Source organism: Squalius cephalus, assembly GCF_949319135.1.
Source record: "Squalius cephalus genome assembly, chromosome: 8".
Taxonomy (NCBI): Eukaryota; Metazoa; Chordata; class Actinopteri; order Cypriniformes; family Leuciscidae; genus Squalius; species Squalius cephalus.
Window position 1 is genome coordinate 43639275 of NC_137129.1, and position 26693 is coordinate 43665967.

At 39.7% G+C, this 26693-nt stretch overlaps 1 protein-coding gene across 2 annotated transcripts; it reads right to left on the bottom strand.

The window, feature by feature from the left end:
- Positions 1–6996: 6996 nt before the first annotated feature.
- LOC307163717 (uncharacterized protein) lies at positions 6997–25829 on the bottom strand. 2 transcript variants are annotated; one of them, XM_079879926.1, is made up of 8 exons: positions 25715–25829; positions 15517–15566; positions 14102–14410; positions 13718–13963; positions 13544–13597; positions 13295–13333; positions 12899–13147; positions 6997–9581 (listed from the first exon to the last, which is right to left on the bottom strand). In XM_079879926.1, the coding sequence occupies exons 1-7, from the start codon at positions 25747–25749 to the stop codon at positions 12948–12950; spliced, it is 933 nt and encodes a 310-aa protein (XP_079736052.1). In that variant the 5' UTR covers positions 25750–25829; the 3' UTR covers positions 6997–9581; positions 12899–12947. The 2 variants fall into 2 exon arrangements, with proteins under 2 accessions (XP_079736052.1, XP_079736051.1); XM_079879925.1 differs by lacking the exon at positions 25715–25829 and having other exon boundaries at positions 6997–9593; positions 12899–13153; positions 15517–15795.
- Between the last annotated feature and the right edge of the window lie 864 nt (positions 25830–26693).

Here is a 26693-nt window from a genome sequence, read left to right on the forward strand (position 1 = left end):
ATGTCCTCTATGGAATTAATTTTGTTCCAATAATAATGAACGTAACTTTTCAAGAAAATAATTAAAATATAAATTGAAACTGAATAAAATATCTTTGAAACTGAAAAAGAATAAATCGCAGGCAAATTTTTTGACTTCGTTTTTAATACACTGCATGTTTTGCTAACTATTTCTCATATTGCGTTCGCTGATCTGAACTTACAATTGCGCTTCCCGAGTTTTCATTTACGCTTCTGAAGTTTTCGTTTACGCTCCCAGAGTTTTCGTTTGCTGTTCTGACACATTTCTCTCGTGGGGGCGGGGCTAGTAGCAGTGTGCTCTTATTGGCTACTGAGTTTTTGATTGACAGCTTCTTCACCTGGAAGTGAAGACGTCAGTGCTGTGTTTATGTGTGGATGTGAGCGTCTGTAAGCGCAGCTTTCTATTTCATTTTAATGATATTAAGTTTATATCTGTATTTTTTTGCTGCTACACTATATTGTTGAGATGATTTCTTATAGAAGGAATAGTAGCCTACAGACGAATCATTATCATTATCATTAGCCATCGTCGCTATCAGGATACTGGATAGCCTACTCGTGGTAAGTCAGATTTATTTATTTTTAATCAATACTATACTAATACTATTTATAATACAGTACTGGCTTTTTTCAGGTGGAGAGGCATTTTAGAGCTCAGTGAGAGCCCATAACATTATACAGCTGTGTTATCTTGATGTAACCCATTACATGACTTGTTTATTTATCTACATTCGGTTACAGTCTTCGATTAGATCATATTTCCCCCCAGCCACCCCAAACAACATTGGGCTAGAGTAATGTACAGTATCTGTACTGTAGCCTACAGTACAAAAAGTACTGTATCAGTCAATGACCGATGCCAAAAGACCAGAGCGCTGTCAATCACTGCCTGATTCAACTTTGGCAATGTAAAGCCTTTTTTTTTTACCATGCCAATAAAGCTATTTAAACCTGAATTTCTCAATTGCTGATTAATTTGCGATGCAGAGTTTTTGAAAGAGGAGAGACATGACTTGACCACAGAACACGTCTCTGTTCATAATAATAAACACTCAATTATTTTGAATCTTGAAAATTATTTAATTATTTAGAAATTATTTATTCTGATTACTTTTGTGTGATAAAGATGACTGATAGATAAAGCTATTATATGTAGCTAGTATGAGTAAATGCTTTTTCTGTGTCCATATTTGACTAATAATAATGCCAAAAAATGCACTTCAAATGAACATTTCTGAGAAAAATGCTTAATCTTTAATAGTCTTTAATAATAAATATATGTCCAAATTAAAACCTTAATACATGCAAGTAATTATGACTGAAAACATCCAGCAACTAGGGAATACACAGTCATGGATGTTTATATATAGGGCTATACAGCCATCTACTGGTTACACAACAGTATTACAGATGATAAATGCTTCATGACTCCCGAGGTAAATATTTAAGCTAGTACTGTAAAATCCCTTAAAACATTTATATAATTTGTTTGGAAAAAATATTTTAAGTCTGCAACTTGTTACTGTATGTGGGAGTTCAAAGCATTGTATTGTTAGATTATAATACATTTCCTCTCTCATTTTCCAGGGAGTGGAGCAGCTTTTCCATAAACAAAATTCTGATGCTGACACAGAGTGATGCTGATGGAGTGATAGTACCAGAGATCCACTGTCCCTGTCAGACAATAATCTTACTCTGTTCAGACACATCACCTTTGAATGACTGGGATCTTGATCTTCAGACACCTGATTTATTTTATTTTAATATAAACTAGCAAATATTTTCATTTCCTCTAGATTAAAACAAACACAGTTCACAAGTACACAAGAGGTTGCACTTTATTCTTATTAATCTATGCTGATCTTGGATTAGCATACCAACAGCAAATGAATGTTAAGGGGATAGTTCACCCAAAAATAAAATTATCTCTTATTTTACTCACCCTCATGCTGTCCCAGATGCATTTTACTTTCTTTCTACAGATAAACACGAATCAAGATTGTAAGGAAAGTAATCCATCTCTGCGAGTCCTAAAGACGCTTTAAAAACCACACACAGTGAGCGTGACGGTAATCCATGCGAAAAATCACTTCCGACCAACTGTCTTACGTACATGGGTTACAATCCACTTGTATTATGGACTCACAGAGATGGATTATTTCCTTAAATATCTTTGTCTATGTTTATGTGAAGAAGAAAGTCATATACATCTGGGATGGCATGAAGGAGAGTAAATGATGAGAGAATCCTAATGTTTTTGGGTGGACTATCCTTGTACTGCTTGTGTCCAGTCACTGCTTTGTTACTTGTACTGCAACAGGAACTGCTCAAAGAATCATTGCAACATTTAAAATGTATATGAATTTTTAAAATGTATTTTGTATTTGTAATTTTTCATTTTGTATAGTAATGTATCATGAGAATACTGTGCATTACATGTATAGTATGCAGTTAATGTTTTGTGAATTCTGGTCTTTCCTGTCACAACATAATAGCATCCAAGACCTTCACTCTGATACTTGTGTATATGCTTTGGTGATAATAAAGAATGTAAATTTAATTGAATTCATATTTTCAATTACATTAATTTAACTGGTTGTATAAGTCACAATTGAAATGGTTGATGATTGTTAAAATATATTTACAATTTTAAATCTTAGAAGATAGTATTAATTAAATGAAATAACTAAATACAATTATCAATTTAAAAAAAAATGGCAACAAGAACATTCTTTGGGTGACATATGTAATGAAATGCCCTTTGAGGTTTGTATCATCTGACAGCAGGCCACAAGTGTAATTTTCATATTGTTTAAATTCCTCTTATTTAAGTGACAATTAATTTTGATGGTGTAAATGTATATCATGCTAACAGTGAGTAGTGTGATGGCCATGGTTGCCAACCTTGATTACCTGGTTGAGGTTTGACTTTCTTGACGGCTGAATATATCAAACATGTTTACTAGTATTCTCTTTAAATTGTAACAGCTGAACCTAATCAGAGCCTAACATGCAAAAGAATCATCAGGAATAAACAAATATTCTCCGAAAACATTGGACACTATACAATAAAAAAAAGTATTATACAGTACTTTAATGTACAATTACACCTGAATAGACTGAATAGATCTCTTGTGCTCCTAAAAGCTTCTGTCGACAAAGTAGTAGCAGCAGCAGGTAAATACAGATAAAATTAAAAAACAAACCTAACTTAATATCATTAAAATGAAATAGAAAGCTGTGCTTAAGACGCTCAAATCCACACATAAACACAGAACTGACGTCTTCACTTCCTGGTAAAGAAGCTGTCAATAAAAACCTCAGTAGCCAATGAGAACGCACTGCTACTAGCCCCGCCCCCACGAGAGAAATGTGTCAGAACAGCAAACGAAAACTCTGGGAGCGTAAACGAAAACTTCAGAAGCGTAAATGAAAACTCTGGAAGCGCATTTGTAAGTTCAGATCAGCGAACGCAATATGAGAAATAGTTAGCAAAACATGCAGTGTATTAAAAACGAAGTCAAAAAATTTGCCTGCGATTTATTCTTTTTCAGTTTCAAAGATATTTTATTCAGTTTCAATTTATATTTTAATTAGTTTCTTGAAAAGTTACGTTCATTATTATTGGAACAAAATTAATTCCATAGTCCTCTAGTTGTCATTTCTGGTGTGTCTCACTCGTCATCTATCATGAGACAGAAAGCAGAGGTTATTGCTTTTGCTTCTCTTATTGCTAGAAGGTGCATCTTGTTGCAGTGGAAGTGTCCAACCCCCCCTCCAACTACCTCTTGGTTAAAGGACCTGATGTCATTCCTTTCACTTGAAGAATTGAAATATTTAACTCGGGGCTCCACTGATAAATTTTATAAAACATGGAACCCTATTTTAAATCTTTACGACTCTGTATCCTCACTAGATTCTGACTAAATATATCATGGGTGTGCAAGGTTTTTTTTTTTTTCTGTCTCATAATCAGGCGTATGTGTACGTATATGTTTTTATTTATATTTTCATACTATTCTCAATTAAGGTTTTTTTCATCTAGGTATGTTTTTCATACAATTGATATCATACAATCACGTTTTTTTTTTGTTTTGTTTTTTTGTATAATCTCTTGTAGAGACTTCCAATATTTTCTAATCCTCTTGGGTGGGGTTTGGGGTGGTGGTTACTCTCTTGTTGCTGTGGTTCTTTTTCTTTTTTCTTTCCTCACTTAGTTATATGTTGGAAAAGAATGTATAAAAGCTAAAAGTGCAGACAATGTTTTCTCTTTTATGCTTGTCTCTTAAATGATTTAATGTACGCTTTCTTTTTTTTTTGTCTGTATAAAAAAAATACAAATCATTTCTCTTCCTGTTTTTCATGTCAAAGAAAGCGTACATTAAATCATTTAAGAGACACAGATCACTTTATCATATCAGTCTCATGTTAACATGTATTTTGTTAAGTGTTCTAGTTAAACTTTCAGAACATTGTGCATATTTTCTATTGTTCTTTCTGTAAACTGAGAGAGAAAGTCCATCTCTCTGAAGTGACAATCAGGAAGCTTACGCTGCAAGTTTGAAAAAGTCACTTTGGCTTTCAACACCATCAATGATAAAGGAAAGATTCTCAAAACATTTCAAGCAGGTATAATTGTTTATTTAGATATGTATAAATATACAGACAGCAGAATGAAATTACATACTGTATAGAAAATATTAACAAACTTTTCCCTCTTATACCCCAAGAAAACCGATGTTAAACAAACAACTGAAAGACAACCAGAAGACCATACACCTAAAATTGGCTCAGTAAACATATTGATGAATACCTTCAGCAGATACTGGAATTATCATACTGTGAATATGAAGAAAATTGTCTTATGTTTAATATACATATACATCTTCAAAGTAGTTTCACCCATCAATCAACCATACAATAATAAACGTTTCACAGATGCCAGATTATTTGCTATATTCCTTCAGTGCAGTCATAAACACAACAATAGCTGAAATCACAATAAATGACTGCTTAAATTTGGACATATTTTATGTTTTTAAAAAAACACTTCACAGTCACAGTGTGGTAGGAGGTTTATTCCTAAACCCAATTAAAGGTGCATTAAGCGATTTCTGAGTGTCATGTTTTGGTCATAGGCTTGTTCCACTTAAACTGGCGCTGCACAGACCGATTGGTTTATGACATTAAAATACCACAAGAGTGATTGAAAAGCATAAAGCTAGGTTTATACTTGACGCGTCCGCACGAGCGCGAAGGTGCGCGCGGCAAAAATGACGTCATTGTGGTGTGGGCGGTCGTGCACAAGACCCCATTTCGCTTGGCGGTGTGCACGGCTTTTTTTGTAAGTCGAAGATGAACGACTTCGAGCCAAATCTGGCCGAGCTCGAACTTTTACCACACCTAAACCCAGTTTGCACGTCTAAATTACTTGCTTACATTTAAAAAATTAGCATACAATAGCATAAAAAGTATTTTTAATGAACATAAAGGTCCATGTTTAATAAAAATGTTCACGAAACTTAATGAAATGTTGTGTAATGTAGTGAAATTAGAAAATATGTAAGAGATCGTTAATTTAGTTATATTGTATACACGTTCTCATATTCATATATTTTGTTCATTATTGTCACAAGTAATAATCTCAGGGTTTACTGGGTTTTACACGATTCTTTGGTATTGGTGGTGGTGTACTAAAATAAACATTGTCACGTTTGTATAGCTTTCTTCTCACCGCTGATTCCTGATGGTTTAGCGGACAATTACTTGAGTCGCCCCCTATCGTTTCAAAGAATAGTACAACGGCGAGCTCGTCAAGTATAAACGCCTTGTCCGTTTGGGTAGGTGCGCGCGCAGTCTGCGGAGACTCGCTCTGAGGAGCCAGGCGAAAGTATAAACAAGGCTTCAGGAGCCATCTGCTCTCTATTCGCTCTCAGGGTATTTTGATGTGATAAACCAATCGGTCTGTGCAGCGCCGGTTCAAGTAGAACAAGCCTCATGTCTTTGTCATGTGATTCCCTATAGTCATGTGATCCTGCCATGTGTTCCCTTGTCTTATGTGTCATGTTGTCATTGGTTAATTGTCTTGATTGTTCACAGGTGTCCCTTGTCTAGTCATTATTATGTGTATTTAAGCCCTCATGTTTGCCCTGTGTCATTTGATCATCTAAGTCGTCAAAAGCAACAGCAGTAAGGAAAAAAAAAACTCTTATGATATTTAACATGGGAAAGGACGACAGACTCAGGCCTAGTCCACACGGACACGGGTATTTTTATAACCGGAGTTTTTCCTCCTGCGTTTTAAAAAAAATCCCATCCACACATGCTCGGTTTAAAAGAAATCTCTGTCTGCATGAAAATGCAAAAACACGCTATCAAACGCTGTCAAGAGCAGGGATGCGGGAAGTGGGGCTGTTTTCACAGAATTGTAAATGCAACGCATATGTTTGTTCATTAACATTTAGTAATTTTTAGCATTTAGTCATTTATTTGTAATACACACTTTAAGTGGGCTATTTAAATTTTTTTATTTATATGTTAATAGCTAGCATCGTAAGTAAGTGTAAACACACATATGCACGCAATGTTTTGACACATGGAGCTTGCATAAATGCACGGATTTACTCCAAAGCATATATCTGAGCATCTCTATCAAGGATCGTCGACTACAGAGGAGATTTGGAGGTGTTTTGATGATGAAGAGGAGCAGCGACGAAGAGCAGCAGAAAGTAATAGGATATTCATTATAATTATCAGTTTATTGCAATTTATTTGAGTAAAAAAACGTTTGTAATTAGAAATGTTCTAAAACATTTATTATTTTCTTTTTATATATTTTATACATTAGTTGGAAAACGATCACTTCTGGAATGTATATTGTAGTGAGTAATCACTGTTTTTGCTATTAGAATTGTTCAAGGGAATTTTGTTCAAATGTTCAAATGTTGTGCTGAAATCGTTTTTTTTTCTTGTGTGGTTTCAGGGCAGAACAGTTCTGAATTGAGATACATGTATGTAGTAGGCCTATGTAGTGTTTACTCCTTAGGTCAAGTGGTTGGGTGCCAGGTGTCCATTTGGAGTCTCCAAAGGACGATTCCATATACTTTTCTTGAATAAAAGCTTACAGAAACTACATTTCTGGGAGTATCATCCCCAAATTTGAATCTAAACATGGTCAGACATTCAATTTGATCTTTATGGTGTTTTCAGGCCCTTAACATACAGTATAAGTCTGATAATTTTTTCCCTAAGTTAAATTAATTCAAAGAAATCGTGAGTCACTTTCATGTAAATTTTAACTCGTTTTACTCTGTTCCTATAGACCTACTACTTTGAGTTATAATGACTCTTGTGTAACAAAGTTTCAAGTGTCTAGTTAAAAAAAAGAATGTGGATCATAAGGTTTAAGAGCTACAGACATTTGTATTTGGGTATGTCATTTTCAGAAAATTCTCAAAAATAGGGGCGCTGGTTAAGAGGTTAAATTATGTTTTTAAAACAAACGAGCAGCGGGTTACGTAATATTGTGTGTGCGTCGAAAGAATTTATCCGCAGCTGCTCAAAAAAAAAAAAAAAAAAAAAAACACTGTCAGTGTTTTGTAAGGTTAGCACTAGGCAGTTTTTTGTGTTCATTTCTAAATTTAGGCTATATTACCGGTTTAATATCTGACAGTATTTTCACACCTTTAAGGTGTGGCATATAAATACAACAAAATAAAATGATATGACCGGCATAAAAACTGGGGTATTTTTATAATAATAAACGTGAATCCAATGTGTAGGCCTACTCGCAATTTTATTACAGCGTCCTCGTAACATCGCGCCTAAAGACAACTGAGAAAGCCTGAACACAAACAAAATGCCTCCAAAAAGAAGAAAAAAAGCACCTTAATGCTGTCACAAAGAACCGGCAAAATTAATGATTATGAATATGTAAAATATAGCAGGAGACATTTTAATTGTTTACTAATAAACCAGTTCTTTTTTATGTCAGTGTCGGCTGGAAAGATGAAGTTGACTATGCTGACTCGATCGCAATCTTCGCATTTATACTTCTTATTTATTAAATGCAGACAATTGGTTGATAAAACATTGATTAAAATTAAGATACAATTAATACAAAACGAAATTAAATTTAAAGACAGGCTTTGTGCTTTCTGTTTGATCTCTCTGTGGAAGTTTTAAAGCAGTCTTTTAGTGCCGGTTTCAGAGCGCTCACGTCCGTAACTGAGAACTGTCCCGTCTGTAACATTGTTGTTTTTTTTGTTGTTGTTTTTTTGTGAAATAAATTTTTGAAATAAATGCGAGCGACTTAGTCCAGTGCGACTTAGGCTATATAAGTTTTTTCTTCTTCATTGCGCATTTTTTGACTGATGTACTCCGGACCGACTATTTATTTTTTTTGTGCGGCCCGACATTTGGTAAATTGGTAAATGTCCCATAAAGTCCCATCCTTTAAAGCAGGGGTTGGGAACCCCTGCTTTAAAGGATTAATTTTGGCACTTTTCCACTGCATGGTACGGCTCGGTACGGTTCGAAACGGTGCAGAACGGTTCGGCTCGCTTCGCTTTTCCACTGCGTGGTACGACTCGACTCGGTACGGCACGGTTCGCTTTAGCCCGGTTGCTTTTCCACTGCAGTTAGTACCGCTTCAAAGTGGGTGGTACTGACCGTTGTAGTTGCCGTCTCTACTGCCATGACATAATCATATTAAATGCGAATTTTTCATTCCGTGTTCCCCCATCCACTCCTCGGCAACCAACGAGAGGAACGTCTGCACCTCGTCCACTGACCACGATTCAGCCATTTCTTTTTTTGAAGTTTATACTCTTTTTATTTTTAAGCAAATACTTTTAAAACAGGCGCTACAGCGTTGGCTGTTGTCTACTGGCTAGCTGGAGTGTCTCGTGTTGTAAATACAATGACGCTGGTAGTGAGGATTCTGTCTGACCAATCAGTGATCTGCAGTGTTTTCACGTCACATTTTAGTATCGGTACGGTACGCTTGGAACCTCAACAGAGGTTGTACCATTTAAGTCAAGTCAAGTCATCTTCATTTATATAGCGCTTTCAACAACGTAGATTGTTTCAAAGCAGCTTCACAGAGATAAGCGTATAATTAAGGGTAACAGAGATTGTTTTGGCTTTATAGCAGAGTTAAGTTATTTTCCATCTAAAGTTAGTTTTGATTGATTTGCTTCCGTCGCAACGATCATTTGTTATTAAATTAGGGGCCGCTAAGACGACACCATGGCGTTCACATGCGCATTTAGAATGGGTTCTATAGTTATGTGCGTTTGAAAATACGCAGGTTTGGAATTCCCTACAAGCCAAGCCTAAACAAAGTACTTGTCTTTCCTTATAAATTTTGATAAAGAATTTTATTTTATTTTGTTGCTTTGGGGTAGGAACGCGAAACGAATTTTCCCGACAACGCCTTATCTGTAGAGTGGTAAAGGGATCCTCCATAGGGAGAGACTAGTTGACACTTCAGCACTGCGTTGTCATCGGGTCCAGGCGAAGGTCCTTCGTCAGATCTGGATACGGCCCGGATCCGGCAGGCTGCGGGAAAACCTCGGGATAAACAAAGACACTAAAATTAGCATAGATGCCATTCTTCTCATGATGTAACGAGTACATCAGGATTTATGGGAAGTGTTCCCGGTTCCGGCTGACCTAATCTATGCAGCCTAACATTAAATTATAGAAGTCTATAATGTATTATGTGAATGCTAGGTCAAAGAGATGTGTCTTTAATCTGAGCCGAATTTAAAACGAGCCGAAGCGAGCCGTACCGTACCGTACCATGCAGTGGAAATGCGCCATAAGTGAGCCGTACCGAACCGAGCCGTACCGTACCATGCAGTGGAAAAGCGCCAAAGCGTGCCGTACCGAACCGAGCCGTACCGTACCATGCAGTGGAAAAGCGCCAAAGCGTGCCGTACCGAACCGAGCCGTACCGTACCATGCAGTGGAAAAGCGCCATTTGTGTCCCGTTGACCGGTCCTTTGCATTACGAATAAAAACAGAATCAATAAAGTCAAAAAAATGTGATGTGCAGGTTCGAGTGTGTGTGCTGTTTGAACGAGTCTCACTGATACGCTTGTTGTGATTCGCGGAGTTTTGACGAGTTTTATAGTCTTGATATTGTTTCTTATTCAAAAGCGTATTTTTTAATTAATACAACATAGGGCTGGGCGATATGGAGCAAAAAACATATCTCGATATATTTTGCTATATCTCGATATACGATATATATCTCGATATCTTTACAGGAAAAATAACCCCCCAAAAACTACTGCAAAAACAAATATGCCAAATACCACAAAGTCTTTTTTTATTGAAGTGCAAATAGGTAGGCAGTTCATGTAGGAACAAAGTGTTTCTGCGACATTTAAAAAAAAAAAAATCCCTGTATACAAAAATAATAATTTAACTGTAAAATAAAGGAAGAAATAATACATATTGCACTATTTTAAATAAACCTGTATAGAAATATCATTACTAATTTTGGCAAATAAATAAAAAAAATGCCATATATCCCCCAAAAACTGCACAACTGTAGAGTAAAACATTAATTAAAAAAAAAGTGATACAAATGCATCTAAAAATTGACATGATTGTAACAAAATCACACTGTCTGGGGCCTCTGGACAGTGTTGCCAGATTGGGTGGGTTCCCACCCAATTGGGCTGCTTTGAATTTGATTGTGCGGGTAAAAAAGGGTTTGGGCGGGTGGACAAAATTTGGGCTGGTTTGGGGTCAGTTCGGCGGTTTTCAAACATCTACATTTTAATGTCTAATTGGTTAAAAACTAAACTAAAGTGTGCATGTAGTCCATAAAATCAGTCATCATGACATTGCTGTACACGCACGCCCATGCAGAGTCAGCTGGCTTTGGTGTTGACATCTCAGACGAGCACGCACTTTTAGCCAATCAGCGATCCGCAGGCAGATGCGATTGAGCGCGATAAGTTGTAGCTGTATATTCAAGTGATCGCCAATGCCAAAGTGACATAGCCTACTACTATACAGTAAGTTGTATCTACAGTAAAGAGTGAGATAGTGAGCAACTCTAAAAACGTACACATGTGGTGGGAGATGACTCAATGGTGAATATCTCTGAGAGGAGAGAGCACAGTTGACTTGAATTGAAATCAAATATGGGACGACTCCTGTCCATGGTCAAGTGCACACTAGCCTAACCAGACATCTGCCACTTTTACACTCTACTCGACCCTGACAGCTGCTGAAAAAGGTTTGAATCAACAATGAATCCGTTATGACTGCTAAATTTTGCGTTATGTTCTGCAAGGCTACTTCCGAGGGTTAAAGTCATCGGTTAATTTCTTGATTGCCATTTTAGTCATATTGGCTAATTCTCAATAATTATTGCCCTGTTTTGATCTGTTTTCCTGGAATTTTTATTTTATTTTATCATCGTTATTTTGTTTTAAGGAGATACAAATTGTGCTTATCAACCTTGAATGACATGGTAACGAAATTATATCACATTATTTTGGCAGTAAAATTTTGGGCGGTTTTTTTCTTGTAGTGGGCGGGTTTTGGTGAGCTTTTGGGCTGGAAATCACCGTCCCAATCTGGCAACACTGCCTCTGGAGAACTCAGAACAACTGCTAGCATAAAGTTTAAGGTAAAAATAACTGACATTAAATTACAGTATCTTACTACTATGCAATTAGATAAACTGTTCATTCATTACATCACTTTACCTCTGTCTTTATCCACCTTTATCCTCTTCTCTTCTTTTTGGCACTGCATCTATAGCAGAATAGGTAGGCTAATGCTAATGTATAATGTGTCATGTAAATTCGGCCATCCGTCACAATCAGGAAACTTTCACCGTGTCTGGCGCGAGCTGCCAGGCCCGTTTCTACAGGGGAGCATGTTAAGTGTGAGTGTGTTAAGCGATAAAGCAAAAATAAGCGTTAAAGCAATGCGGCGAGAGGCGACGCTACAGAAAAAATTACCAACAACAACTGATCGCGCGCGCGCGCGCTGTTTCTGATGCACTTGAAGCACTCGCTGGGCGGGGAAAGATTGATGTGCCTCACCGGACTCGGGTGACTTGGTTGAATCATGAGACAACACGCGAGGGGAGGGGGAACAAAAGCAAGGAGGCGGAGGAGGGCGGAGGAGGGCGGGGGCGAGCACAGCACAGAGAAGGCAAACAAGCAAAGTGGCGAAATCAGAATTAAATATAAACAATATATCGATATATACGATATGTCAAAATCCATATCGAGTTTAAAAAACATCTCGATATATCGTAAATATCGAGATATCGCCCACCCCTAATACAACACCCCCCCCCCAAAAAAAAATTCAGCACCCCCAACCTAAAACATCTTCCCGCGCCCCTGGTCAAGAGCATGATACACCAGCAGGCGGCGATATAACCCTAATTGTAAACCCACGTTGGCCAATCAGAATCGTCAACAAAGCAGTCAGTGACGCACAATCTGACGTCAAACACAGTGGATAACAGTGCACACTCTGACGTCGCAAGGCAAAAAACCCGGTTTTACTGTCTACACGACAACACTGCAACCGGCTTTTCTGAAAATCCTCACCCTGGCAGGGGTTTTCAAAAATGTTTGGTTTCACTGACCTGATACTGTGTTTCCGTGCGGACGAACGGCCGAACCACATAAAAAAAGTCACAGTTATAAAAATACCCGTGTCCATGTGGACAAGGCCTCAGTGTAAAGTTAATTCATCATAAAAACTATGATGTGAACTATAAATTCAAATAACTATAAGTGTAAAAGACATCTGAGTTGATAAAATCACGTAATTCCCTCTCACACCTTAAAACAACAATTAAGATATTATGGTAGATGATATGTGTCTCACACCTATAGCTGCAGAAATATGCTGAACGAATCCTCTGCAGATCTGATGGATCTAACCAGTGTTCGCCTGGGCCTGGTCTCCAGTTGGATTCATTTCCTGTAATTCGGCCTCTTCGTGTGTTGGCCTCTGCCTCTGCCTCGGCCTCTGTCGACGTTGACATGTCCTGACATCAAATTTATATAAAACTAGAGCCACCAAAATCCCCAGAGGCACCAGAGCCCCCAAACACACTCCAACTGTCAAAGATGTCTCTACAGCTCGAAGGAGGAAAAGTGGGAAGAGAACACAATTATTATTTTTAAAGAGTTTTTTCACTTTAAACTCACTGTTTAAATATATTGTAAACCTCTCAATGCCCCCTGTTGTGCTTTGTTGTTCAGTGTCACTAGTTGTGTTACCTGTGCTGTTCAGATCTCCCTTTGGTTCTGTGGTAGGTTCTGTATAGATATTGGTAGATATAGATAAAGGTTAGTGCTTGGTTTGAGTAGTAACAGAATCCACACCACCAGAACAACACAAACAGTCCCACTGCACCAATCAAACCTCAAAGATCTTCTGCAGGACGACAGCACTTTTTATTTTCTAAATGTTGTTAAATCACTGCTTAAAGTTTCTGTAAAGCTCTTAATGCCTCATGGTTTACTTACTCGGTTGTTCGGTGTCCCTCCGACTTCCCTCTGAGTCTGAGTCTGGACTAGATACTGTAGAGAGTATTAAAAGGTTAATCATACAGTTTAGAATCAATTTTTGTTGTTCAAATCATGATTAATAAACCTCAGCTGTTCAAATGCTTTATAATATTTCTAAACATCTTCTCTCACCTGTGACTGAGACTGTGATCCAGGTTTCATTATTAGAGTCCCGAACTCTGTATGTTCCAGCGTCATTGGCTATAAATGCTTTAATGATCAGATTTCCATCATGATCAGTCAGTCGATCACTGTTGACCCCGTGACCTCTCGTCCACACCTCTGTCCAGCCTCCACTAGAGTTTCTCTCCACTTTATAAGCGTTGGTCAACAGAACATGCAACTTCAGCTGCTCTCCTTTCTTCACAGAGATCTCATCTGAGGAGAGACAGAAAGACTTTATTTGTTATTTTATTTTAATGGTATCATGCAATCAAGGCTATAAAAGCACAATTTAGGATCGGGGAACTAAATGTCACAATTGACAAAAGCTCATGCTGATCAGTTTTACTTTACCTTGAATATGAAGATGGTATTCACTAGGTTCTGGGTCCTGCACTGTCTGATCATCATCGTAATAGACTGTCAGAAAGTATGTCCCAGCATCACTGAAGCTCAGATTCCTGATGATCACGTCACATGCTTCTTTTATAAATACTCGGCCTCTGCATTCTTCAGTCTCACAAACATCAATGGTTTCTTTTTGCTTTAGTAATTCAATCTCCGAAATATTATTGCCCTTAAATGCACATGTTAGTGTGGCGTTGCCTCCCTTTTTTCCTGTCACGGGTATAACTGTAGAGTTGTTTCCTACAGGGAGGAATCCTGCAAATACATACAGTATAATATTCATTCAATACAAAGTATTAATACTAAAAAATACATTTGGTGTTTTTGACAATTCTCTGTAACTGAGGTCCTTATAAAATATTCTAGTAGAGTTATTTTAGCATTTCTTTTGCTCCAGATATTTCATCACACAATATCTGTGAACTGATGGTGGAGTTTCTCCAATATTCCTGTAAAAAGTGGTAATGTGCAATTGTTCCCTTTAAGAGCCACATTTCCACCTGATGTAGGGCCAGATTTACTAACAGCTTGCACCAGCGCAAACCCTCTTTTGGCGTTAAAACTACAGTCAGGATTTACTAAAGACACGCAGTGAAAAATAGTGCTGAAAAAAGACCTTATTGTAAATGCTTTGTAGAAGTTTTCCAGTCGGACGCAGTATTTATGGGAGAAGAGTATTTAAATTAATTGAAGGTGATTTATTAAGGTTTCCGCTCGTCAATTTACTGGGATTTGCATCATTATTTACCGCCCCAAAAAAGCAGTAAATAATGGTCTTTAACCGGACGCTTATTTGCACTGCTCTTGGTAGATTGCTTTGGTCATTATGAACATGATCTGCTGCATCTGTAGATCACGAGCTGAACTTTAAACTCTCATCAACACTTTTATGGGATTGCTCTCTCACATTAATTTGCCCTGTTTAGTCAATCTGGCTCATTGTCATGGCTGTAGCATTGTTTTTTCAAGTATATGAACTTAGCATGTTTGCTAAATACCTACAAACATAATATGGTGTTTTTATGCTTTAGTACAGACAAAAAAAAATACATACAGCACCTTTAACATTTCACATTTTTATGACAATAATGTAAATCTGTAGCTGATGTGTCTGTGCACTTACAATGAATTCCTGAACAGTGTTTATTAAAACAATTAAACTAGAATGAACTGCAGAGATGAGTCAGTGATGTCATGGTGTGTGTGTGTGATGATGTAATATGGAGAGAAATTTACATGATCAATCCACAAATGTCCACTAAAGTCTCTTGGCTGAGTGACAGGACAGAGAAACCGTAAGAATAACTCCACATGAAACTGAAAATCGAAAAGTTAAAATTTATAAAAAAAATGATACTGACCGGTATGATAGACAAAGCAAAATACCAGCACCAGAAAACTCCATCTGAACCTGAAGAGAAAACAACAGAAGAGTTGGCTATACATCACAAACACATTTATTAGTGGTAAAACAATATAACTGACCGTCATACAGCCAACTCTACATTTACACTGTTACTGTTACTTAAAGATTTATCATGTGAATATTGAACTTTAAAACTGTCCATGCAAGATCTGCATGAAAGAAACATCAAACTACTGTAGCAAATTAGCTCTAAAGAAATATTAATAATCATAACTTGTTATAATTGATTATGAATATTTGGATCAGTTAATAGAATTCATGTAGTAAAATTAATATTACAATCAAATAACCTGTTTGTCCCGTGAACACTCAGTGTTAATTGTTTATTAACTCTAAGAAATGTTCATCTCCGGGGAAGGGAAATGTCTTTCTCACTGTACAGTGCTACTGAGAGCAAGTAGTCAAGATCTATGATTAGAGACTCCAGTTATGAGCTTGAGACACGGACAACTTTACGTGTGACATGAACAAGACCTTATTAACTAGTCTAAACACTTAAACTACTCTAACATACACACACATACATGCACACAGTTTACCAAGGGAAATAGAGCTGAGGCAGAATACAGGAGAGCAAGAAGTTACAGCATTGTCTGAAATTCAGCAGATCAACAGCCTTGAGTAAACCATCAGTTTAGTTCTAACACGCCCTTCTTTAAAGGGGTAAGGATACTTCATGTATCAAATAATGAGACTAAGTTTGATACTCTAATTCAGTGCTTTTTTCTGTTCACTCTTCAGATCACCGTCAGTCAAATCCATTCCACTTGAGGAATGCCCTAATAAATTAAACTCCATTTCACGTTTTAGCTACAGTGTTGATTTCCACGCTGCTGCAAAAAAACACTTGGGTGTTGTCAGGGTTTCACCAGATCTGCACATTCCGCCCACTCGTTCACTCTCCCCTGATTCTGACTCTGACAGGTGTAGAGTCCGACCAAACCCTTACTTTTCAGTATAAATGAGCCAATGCTCATGTGCTGTCCTAAGTGCAGTGGTGTGCCATCAGAGCCAGCAGGGCCTTCTCTGCTGGCCCTGTCAAAATAGAAAAATATATATTTTTTCTATAATTAAATTAATGTGTGTCTGAACATGTCTAAATTCAATTACTGTCTATCAGTACGTTACAATTATATTTCCAGAAAGAATATGGTTATTTTTTGTGAGTCTGAGCTGGATTTTACATATGTCATCTAAACGCAGCTCCCTAGACCAGCACTAGTAGTATAGCTAGCCTTCCGTTGAAGCTGCCGTTTTCCATTTGATCATAACTTTGACTAACATGTTTTATCATCCAATCAAACTGTGACGCGTATGACAGAATGCCCCAGAGGCCCAGCGATGTGTTGACGGCTAGCCCGCGCTGATGTCATCGACATGGGTGGGCAGATACAATACATGTTTGTGTACAATAACAATTTTCAGGAAAAATAACATTACGATGTCCAGAAATAAATTTCATTAGTACATTTGGTCATTTTGAGTACAATTGTCATTCTAGATCTACTAATATTGTTAGTACCGAGAATTTCCACGAGACTACATGCATTGATACTTATATAACTACTGCAATGGTCTTGTGGGAGAACTTTTGCCAAGCGTGTCAGAGGTTCTGGGTTCGAATCCACACTCGTATAGTTTTTTATTTTTATTTTACCGAATATGTTCATCAGTGGTTGTACAGTGCTATGCATAAGTTTAGACACCCATACTAAAGTTGACTAAAAAGAGGAATAAAAAATCATCTTTTGGAAACTGAACTTAATGCCTTAATTAAAAAAATTAGGAAAAATCCAACCTTTAAGGACACCAGTTTTCTTTGTGAATGAATAATGTATCGTAAATAAATAAATGTTCTTCCTTAAAATACAGGGTGCATAAGTTTGGACACCCCTATGTTAAATTCCCATAGAGGCAGGCAGATTTTTATTTTTAAGTATTTAAAAAAAAAAAATTTAGGATACTATGCATCCTGATAAAGTTCCCTTGGCCTCTGGAATTAAAATAGCCCCACATCATCACATAGCCTTCACCATACCTAGAGATTGGCATGGTTTTATTTCAGTTAGCCTAATAGCTGGTTTGATTTGCATTGAGAGATGATCTTATGGAAAGTACTCCATGCCAATCTGTATGGTGAAGGCTAAGTGTGAAGATGTCATACCCTCTGAGTAGTATTAACATACAGGTGCTGGTCATAAAATTAGAATATCATCAAAAAGTTGATTTATTTCAAGAATTCAACTTAACAGGTGAAACTTATATATTATATAGACACAATACATGCAAACTGAGATATTTCAAGCCTTTATTTGTTATATTTTGATGATTATAGCTTACAGCTTATGAAACCAAGAAATCAAAATCCCAGAAAATTAGAATATTACTTAAGACCAATACAAAAAAAGGATTTTTAGAAATGCTGGCCAACTGAAAAGTATGAACATGAAAAGTATGAGCATGTACAGCACTCAATACTTAGTTGGGGCTCCTTTTGCCTGAATGACTGCAGCAATGCGGCGTGGCATGGAGTCGATCAGTCTGTGGCACTGCTCAGGTGTTATGAGAGCCCTGGTTGCTGTGATAGGGGCCTTCAGCTCTTCTGCATTGTTGGGTCGGGCGAATCGCATCTTCCTCTTCACAATACCCCATAGATTTTCTATAGGGTTAAGGTCAGGCGAGTTTGCTGGCCAATTAAGAACAGGGATACCATGGTCCTTAAATATGGGGATAACATTGCGAGGTTTGGTATCTCCATATAGGTTATGTAGCACCACAGATTCGTTTTCTTTTCCCACATCAATCGGTCTCATCTTGATGCTTCTGTGATAGCTTACATTGTATCCTTGTGTAATGTCTTGAAGTATGTCGATGTAACGTTTGGAGTTTATAGCTGTTAAATATCTCCACATTCTTCCTTTTAAGGTTCTATTAAACCGCTCAATAACACAAGCCTTTAATTCTGTGTCTGTTGCAAAATGGTTAATATTGTACTTTTTTGTCACGTTTTGAAAGTGTTTGTTAAAAAACTCCTTTCCTTTATCTGTCTGTAATTTCTGTGGCACACGACCCTCTTTCAGTATGGATTCAAAAGCTTTAGAGACCTTTAGAGACCTCTACTTCTTTTTAATGCACGCGTCCATGCGTACTTACTAAACAAATCGATGCATGTCAACAGAAAGTGATTGTTGTCATTTACCTTGGCATATGCAGACATATCTACTAGATCGGCTTGGAACTGCATATCAACACCATAGGCAAAAACCCGATTCCTTTTATATTTTAGTGGTGCACTTCTGTGTAGTGTATACGCATCCTCACCAGCGAGCCAGTCTGAAACTTCTTTATCGGTTAAACGAAGCCCCGTCTCTTTTAAAACACCTTCTTTTAAATGTTTTTTACCCCCTAAAGAACCAGGGTTAGAAGGTGTGTAATAAATCTTTTTAATTTCTTCTGACATATTGACACTTCACGCTCCACAAAATAATAACATGGTTGGTTTAAGTGGTTCGGGTTTTATTTCTTAAACATTAAAAGGATACAAAAGGTATCATACAGCATCAATGTAGTGTAGAAATTTTATACACATCACAATATTTTTCTCAAGAATGTAATCAACAAGTGTTTCAACAATTTCACATACATCAGTCTGATTGTTTCTTGTCAACATGTCCACACATAGATCCGATACATATGTACACAAGCATAATATATCAGCTATTCTAATAAAGCTACCACATTCAGTCATCAGGTCTAAAACTTTTCTGATGGTTACACAAACTGGATCACCAGCATTAACACATAATCGCATCATATCAGACCATTCATTTGACACATTTCTTACAAAAGACATTTGTTTCTTAAGGTTTGTAAAACGTTTGGCATCAACACCACATCTGTTTACAGTAACCGATACATTGGCACATTCATTAATGTTAAGGTGGTCATCTCACATCTAATACGTTGTTAAAGTAGACACTTAGCCAGTCCAGTTGCAAAACAAGTGTTCCCCATGGTGTTGTCACAAACAGTCAACTTGGACAATACCTTTCCAGCTGTCCACAGCGTCATAGACAATTTGTTCACTGCTGCCGTCCACAACTTTCTCTCTGACTTCGCGAAGCTTCTCCACAATGAAAACCTCGTCACGCAGTTCGTGTAAAATAGCATCCACTGACCCCTGAATCCTCTGGGGATGAACCCTTAAACCACAACGACTCAATGCTTGAGCAACGATGTGCTTCAGGTCCGGTCTCACCAGATTACGTGTCAGCTCCTCAAAGTAGGCGTCAAAGAAATAGGGGTCCGGTTCAAACAAACAGGAATGTCTAATCTGACTGGGGTGATCCACTTCACACCCCAAACAGATTTCTTTCAGCTTTTTGTTGATGACGTGTTCCAGAAGGACCACAACAGTTGCTTTTATGATTTTGAACCCGTCAGAACGAATACAACTGTCTGTGTCGTCAATCCCTGCTAAGGCCGCAGCTCCAGCTATTGCTCCGGTGTTGCCGTATGGAGTTGTAAGGAAGGTCAGGTTGTGATATCCTAGATCCATACAAAATTTATCCAACCAACTGTTGTCACATGTTTGGGGGTGGGGTTCCAGCGGTGTGGCATTGTCATCAGGCATCGCTGGGGCAGTCTCAGGGGTGTTGCTGTAGCAGTAGACAGGTGTAGATCCGTGAGACATGGTGAATGAATGTTGCGATTGTACCGATCCGTACGCGTTTTTAATGACTGTAATATGTGGGTGGGCTTAAGAGGCGGTCTTCGGGGTTGGTAACGCCCTTCTCAGGGTGAAACAATTGCATCTTTACTGAACTGTAACGATCATACATGTCACACCATCTAAACATCTTGTTTATGCTTGTAAATATATTGTCAAGCATACGAACATCTCTCCACTGAAATAGAAATTTCATGTCGTAGCATGTGTGATGCTCAGATTCTCGAATAGGCCACGCATGTACGTTGAGCTTTGTCTTGTCGTTACAGCAAAAAATATAAACACGGTCGTCTGGTAGCTTTTTACTGTGGTCCACGACCACCCGAAATCTTGTGTTAGGAGTTGATCCATCCCACTCGGCGACATATAATGGATCATCACCACAGTCGTTCAAATCTCTCCAAACGTAGTTGAAAAACAGAAACCAGTCTTTGTCTTGAAAAATCAGACATGGAGTTTGCCATGTAAATTCGTCTCCAACATCAGCAGTGTAGAGTTTCACAATCCGCAGCACCTTGTCATATCTCAGCACACGTTTACCAGACAATGGGAAATCCCATTTCACGTTAGCTATGTCTTCATGAAGAAACTTTGTCAGGCTAACATTTAGCTTTTTCCTTGGTGCAACAGTTAGTTCCTCTCTCTTTTCAACAGGTCCTCTTGTTGGCGAAATACACATAACCTTTCTAGTGGTTTTAGGAGTTCCCGGAGCAGCCATTGTAACAGGAAAAGATGCAGAATGTCTTCTGTGTCTAACACTGCAACCCCTAACCTTATTTAATCCATGTTGTAGGTAGTGACGTAGGTGTGAAAAGGCATACCAGGAAAGACCATATCATAAAAACATAAAAACTGGTGAGGTGTGAATATTCACATGTCAATCAGGAAGCAAATCTCAGACAGCTTGGCACTGTAAATCAGAGACCCTGTTTTTTGACACAAGGATTCCCTGTCAATCACTAGTATCATAAATCAATAAAAGGAGGTCATAAATCAACACAAAAGTGACACATGGTATATGTTAATACTCCTCCTCTGGATGTGTGTGAGCCAATAAGAAGTTTTCCCTTTGGAGGGAAACTTTACGATCCATTGTCCTCTAGCAGGGCATTTAAATATGTAATTTGATTGGGTGTTTAAAGGGTAACTAAACCCTAAACCAACTTTTTTTAGTTAATGATCTGTAAGAATGAGGCTTCATTATTGCTGTTCATTGATTCGAGTAACTTTTTTGACATTTGGGTATAAAGTGTTTTAATTTGACAATATATGGTGTAAAAACGTCTTAGTGCTGCCCTCTTAAGGTTGAACGGTGGCTACTGCAGTTGAATTTTCCTACTGGATGTTGCGGTGGCAAGTGACGTAAGCGGTGGCAAGTGACGTAAGCGGTGGCAAGTGACGTAAGCAGGTTCCAGCTCACCACGCCCTTGGTACGAGCTCACCACGCCCTTGGTATGAGCTCACCACGCCCCTGGTACGAGCTCACCACGCCCTTGGTACGAGCTCACCACGCCCTTGGTACGAGCTCACCACGCCCCTGGTACGAGCTCACCACGCCCCTGGTACGAGCTCACCACGCCCTTGGTACGAGCTCACCACGCCCTTGGTACGAGCTCACCACGCCCTTGGTACGAGCTCACCACGCCCCTGGTACGAGCTCACCACGCCCCTGGTACGAGCTCACCACGCCCCTGGTACGAGCTCACCACGCCCCTGGTACGAGCTCACCACCCCCTGGCTACGAGCTCACCACGCCCCTGGTACTAGCTCACCACGCCCCTGGTACGAGCTCACCACGCCCTTGGTACGAGTTCACCACGCCCTTGGTACGAGTTCACCACGCCCTTGGTACGAGCTCACCACGCCCTTGGTACGAGCTCACCACGCCCTTGGTACGAGCTCACCACGCCCTTGGTACGAGCTCACCACGCCCCTGGTACGAGCTCACCAGGCCCCTGGTACGAGCTCACCACGCCCCTGGTACCAGCTCACCACCCCCTGGCTACGAGCTCACCACGCCCCTGGTACGAGCTCACCACGCCCTTGGTACGAGCTCACCACGCCCATGGTACGAGTTCACCACGCCCTTGGTACGAGTTCACCACGCCCTTGGTACGAGCTCACCACGCCCTTGGTACGAGCTCACCACGCCCTTGGTACGAGCTCACCACGCCCTTGGTACGAGCTCACCACGCCCTTGGTACGAGCTCACCACGCCCCTGGTACGAGCTCACCACGCCCCTGGTACGAGCTCACCACGCCCCTGGTACGAGCTCACCACGCCCTTGGTACGAGCTCACCACGCCCTTGGTACGAGTTCACCACGCCCTTGGTACGAGTTCACCACGCCCTTGGTACGAGCTCACCACGCCCTTGGTACGAGTTCACCACGCCCTTGGTACGAGCTCACCACGCCCTTGGTACGAGCTCACCACGCCCTTGGTACTAGCTCACCACGCCCCTGGTACGAGCTCACCACGCCCCTGGTACGAGCTCACCACGCCCTTGGTACGAGCTCACCACGCCCTTGGTACGAGCTCACCACGCCCTTGGTACGAGCTCACCACGCCCCTGGTACGAGCTCACCACGCCCCTGGTACAAGCTCACCACGCCCTTGGTACGAGTTCACCACGCCCTTGGTACGAGTTCACCACGCCCCTGGTACGAGCTCACCGCGCCCCTGGTACGAGCTCACCGCGCCCCTGGTACGAGCTCACCACGCCCCTGGTACGAGCTCACCACGCCCCTGGTACGAGCTCACCACGCCCCTGGTACAAGTTCACCACGCCCTTGGTACGAGCTCACCACGCCCTTGGTACGAGTTCACCACGCCCTTGGTACGAGTTCACCACGCCCTTGGTATGAGTTCACCACGCCCTTGGTAAGAGCTCACCGCGCCCCTGGTACGAGCTCACCACGCCCTTGGTACGAGTTCACCACGCCCTTGGTACGAGTTCACCACGCCCTTGGTACGAGCTCACCACGCCCTTGGTACGAGTTCACCACGCCCTTGGTACGAGCTCACCACGCCCTTGGTACGAGCTCACCACGCCCTTGGTACGAGCTCACCACGCCCCTGGTACGAGCTCACCACGCCCTTGGTACGAGCTCACCACGCCCTTGGTACGAGCTCACCGCGCCCCTGGTACGAGCTCACCACGCCCTTGGTACGAGCTCACCACGCCCTTGGTACGAGTTCACCACACCCTGGTACGAGTTCACCACGCCCTTGGTATGAGTTCACCACGCCCTTGGTAAGAGCTCACCGCGCCCCTGGTACGAGCTCATCAAGCCCATGGTACGAGCTCATCAAGCCCATGGTACGAGCTCATCAAGCCCATGGTACGAGCTCACCACGCCCTTGGTACGAGCTCACCACGCCCTTGGTACGAGCTGACCACGCCCTTGGTACGAGCTCATCAAGCCCATGGTACGAGCTCACCACGCCCTTGTTATGAGCTATCGTAGATTTATCTGTATTTAGTACAGTGGTCAGGAGGGTACGTAGGTGTAGTGTTGCTGGTTGCAACAGCACTGCATAGCTTTCCAGCAGACTTGGAAATTAATATCTGTGATTTTTTTTTATAAAAAACTCGATTTACGATACAATTCGATTTTTTTCCCCCCATTTAAAACAAAATAACTGCGAACTGCAAATATATTTTAAAAATATATATTTATTTTATTTAATTAAAGTGCATCAACATAAACAAAATTGCAAAGGCAAACCCTTTCTCTAACTGAAAAGTCATTGTGCGTGCAACAAAGATTGTTAAACATCCAAATTATTTATACTGTATTTGGATTGAGCTAATAAAACAACAAAAAATCCTTAGGTAACTCTTGCCTGGTTACCTAAGGATGCCTGGTTCAGATTACACGATTTTTTTGTCTGTTACGATAGTCACTGTGTCAGATTACACGATTTTGCCTCCTAAAAATCTTGTCATGTCGTGGACAAGAAACATGTCAGACTACACGTTGTTTTCCGACCAGTCATCACGAGCCGTCTCACACACTCATTCACTCGCACATATACACAAGCTCACTCACATAGCCATGCGAGTGAGTGTGACTGTGTGTGTGTGTGTGTGCGCGAGAGTGAGTGTAGGCCCTACACTCACTCTCGCGCGCACACACACACACAGTCACACTCACTCGCGAACACACACTCTCACTCACTCACTCTCCCTCACTCACGCGCGCCGTAGTCGAGGAGGACCGTTAAGAAATTAAACATGCTAACAATAGTCATGATGACGTGAAGCATCGAGGGCTGCGCCGTAGGGAGCGTGCTACGGAAACCCTGAAGGAAGATTAGATGAATTCAAAATGTATGTATTGTACGCTATACTGAAGAGGGGGAGAAAATTTTTTAAAAAATAGATTTTTTGAAAATATGAATCGATATTTTTAAATCAAATCGATTTTTTTTCCCAGCCCTAATTTTTTCTGTGAGTCACTCTCCATTTTAGAGAGTCTGACAGCAGGTCTCAGGTGCACCAGTTTATAAAATAATTTTTCCTGCTATCCTCTCATCGGATTAATCAATTTAGAGTAATCTAATAATTATATTAATAACCCCACAAATAAGAAAACAGTTGCAATCATCATAATCGCACAACTGGAAACACTCACTACACGACGATGATTCATTTCCTTGTTATAGCAGATTTAGTTTTCCACAAACAGACAAAACTATCGGTTTCATAACACAAACTTGCACAGGCTGGGTTTATATTTAAAAACATGAAAACTTACATGGTAAAAGTGTTGAATGAGGCTTTTGTTCTGGTGTCCAAACGTGTAAAACCACAGCAAAATGAAAACTGAAAGTATATTCTACACAGGTGAGTGTTATAGAAGTATGGAAATATGAGACTTCCCACTAAAGTTGGAGTCTAACTGGTTATTCCTGTCCTCTACTGGTCATTCTTTCAGAGCAAATTGAGCTGTTGGAAGATTTACATTATATTGTGTGGTGTTCAGTGACTGTAAAGACTTTATGATTTTTTTTTAATTTAATCAATTGCATATGAAATACTTCTAATTTGAAGGAATGCCTGTTTCCCTGACAGGTCCATGATCATGTGATATGACGGGTGAAATCTGATCTCAGATCTGCTGTTAGAATGAGTCACATGACCTCTCAAACCCAGCAGAAAACTCATTCCTTCATTCGTCTTGTTCAGAGTTTAAAACATGTCGACGTTTGAACTCTATCATTACACCAGAGACTCTTTAAACCACAAGTGTGTGTCCACTTCCCACTTCCCCACTGAATGATAGTCTCTATATCAGTTCAGTTGTTCATCTCCACTTAGATTTATTGAATCAAACCACTCTGTGCGATGATGTTGTTATGTGGGAAGTGTTAGCTGTGTTGTGTTGCCTGTCGCTCACCCGTCACCTGAAGGAAGCCATTTTAACACTGTCATCTCTACAGTCCCCTTTCCTTTTAGAATGTAATAAACTTTACTTTTGATTGGCAGACGTTGGTCTTTGTGTCCTTCATGTTGCTTCCCTATAGAGCCAGAGTTGTAAAAAAATGAATCATGGGTCTTGTAATTTTCATTTAAATTTAAAATATTGTGTGTATTTTATTAAGAAAATTGTGGTTCAGTGTTGTATAGAAAATAATGAGAACATTTCACTAATAAAACCAAGAGAGACATTTTCCTAATTTTGATTTTAGGGAAACATACACAGTTTTGAGGTGTCACAGGTGGTTGAAGCAGATGAGGAAGTAGGATCCATTTGCAGTATTCCTTTATTACACAAACTCAGACTCAGGGAACAAGGCGCAGGAACAGAACAACCAGCAAACAAACATTAAGGATTGACAAAGACTGAACTAGACACACAGGCTTAAATACAAGGGCAAACAAGCTAAACAAGATAACAAGGGGGTGTGGCTAATAGGAAGCACCTGGGAAGACTAATAAACATAACTGGGAGCTGCTAAACATGAAACAAGACAGAAACACAGACTAGCCTTATGACATGAGGCTGTTCCCAGCATGCTTTGCACATGGCTGAAAATGGAGAGTAAATATTGAAATTAAGTGTTATTTTATGTGTTTTTGAGTACATGGAACATCTGTTAATGTTCAGTTATATTTGACATTTGAAAGAGTTTCTATTATGTTAATGTTTTGATCGTTACCACTGTGCAGAAGAGTAGGGCTTATGGTCAGGTTGTGAATAACTGCATGTTGTTCTATTATGCAGTATGTTACTGGGGTTAAAGTCCAACTGAAATCAAAATTGACCCTATTTACTTTGTTAGCGCATATTACTAGTGTTGTGGTGAACAATTAATCCGTGCAAGTTAAAACACAGAAAAAAAATGTTTGCCGTCGTAATCTTTAATCAAAGTCTG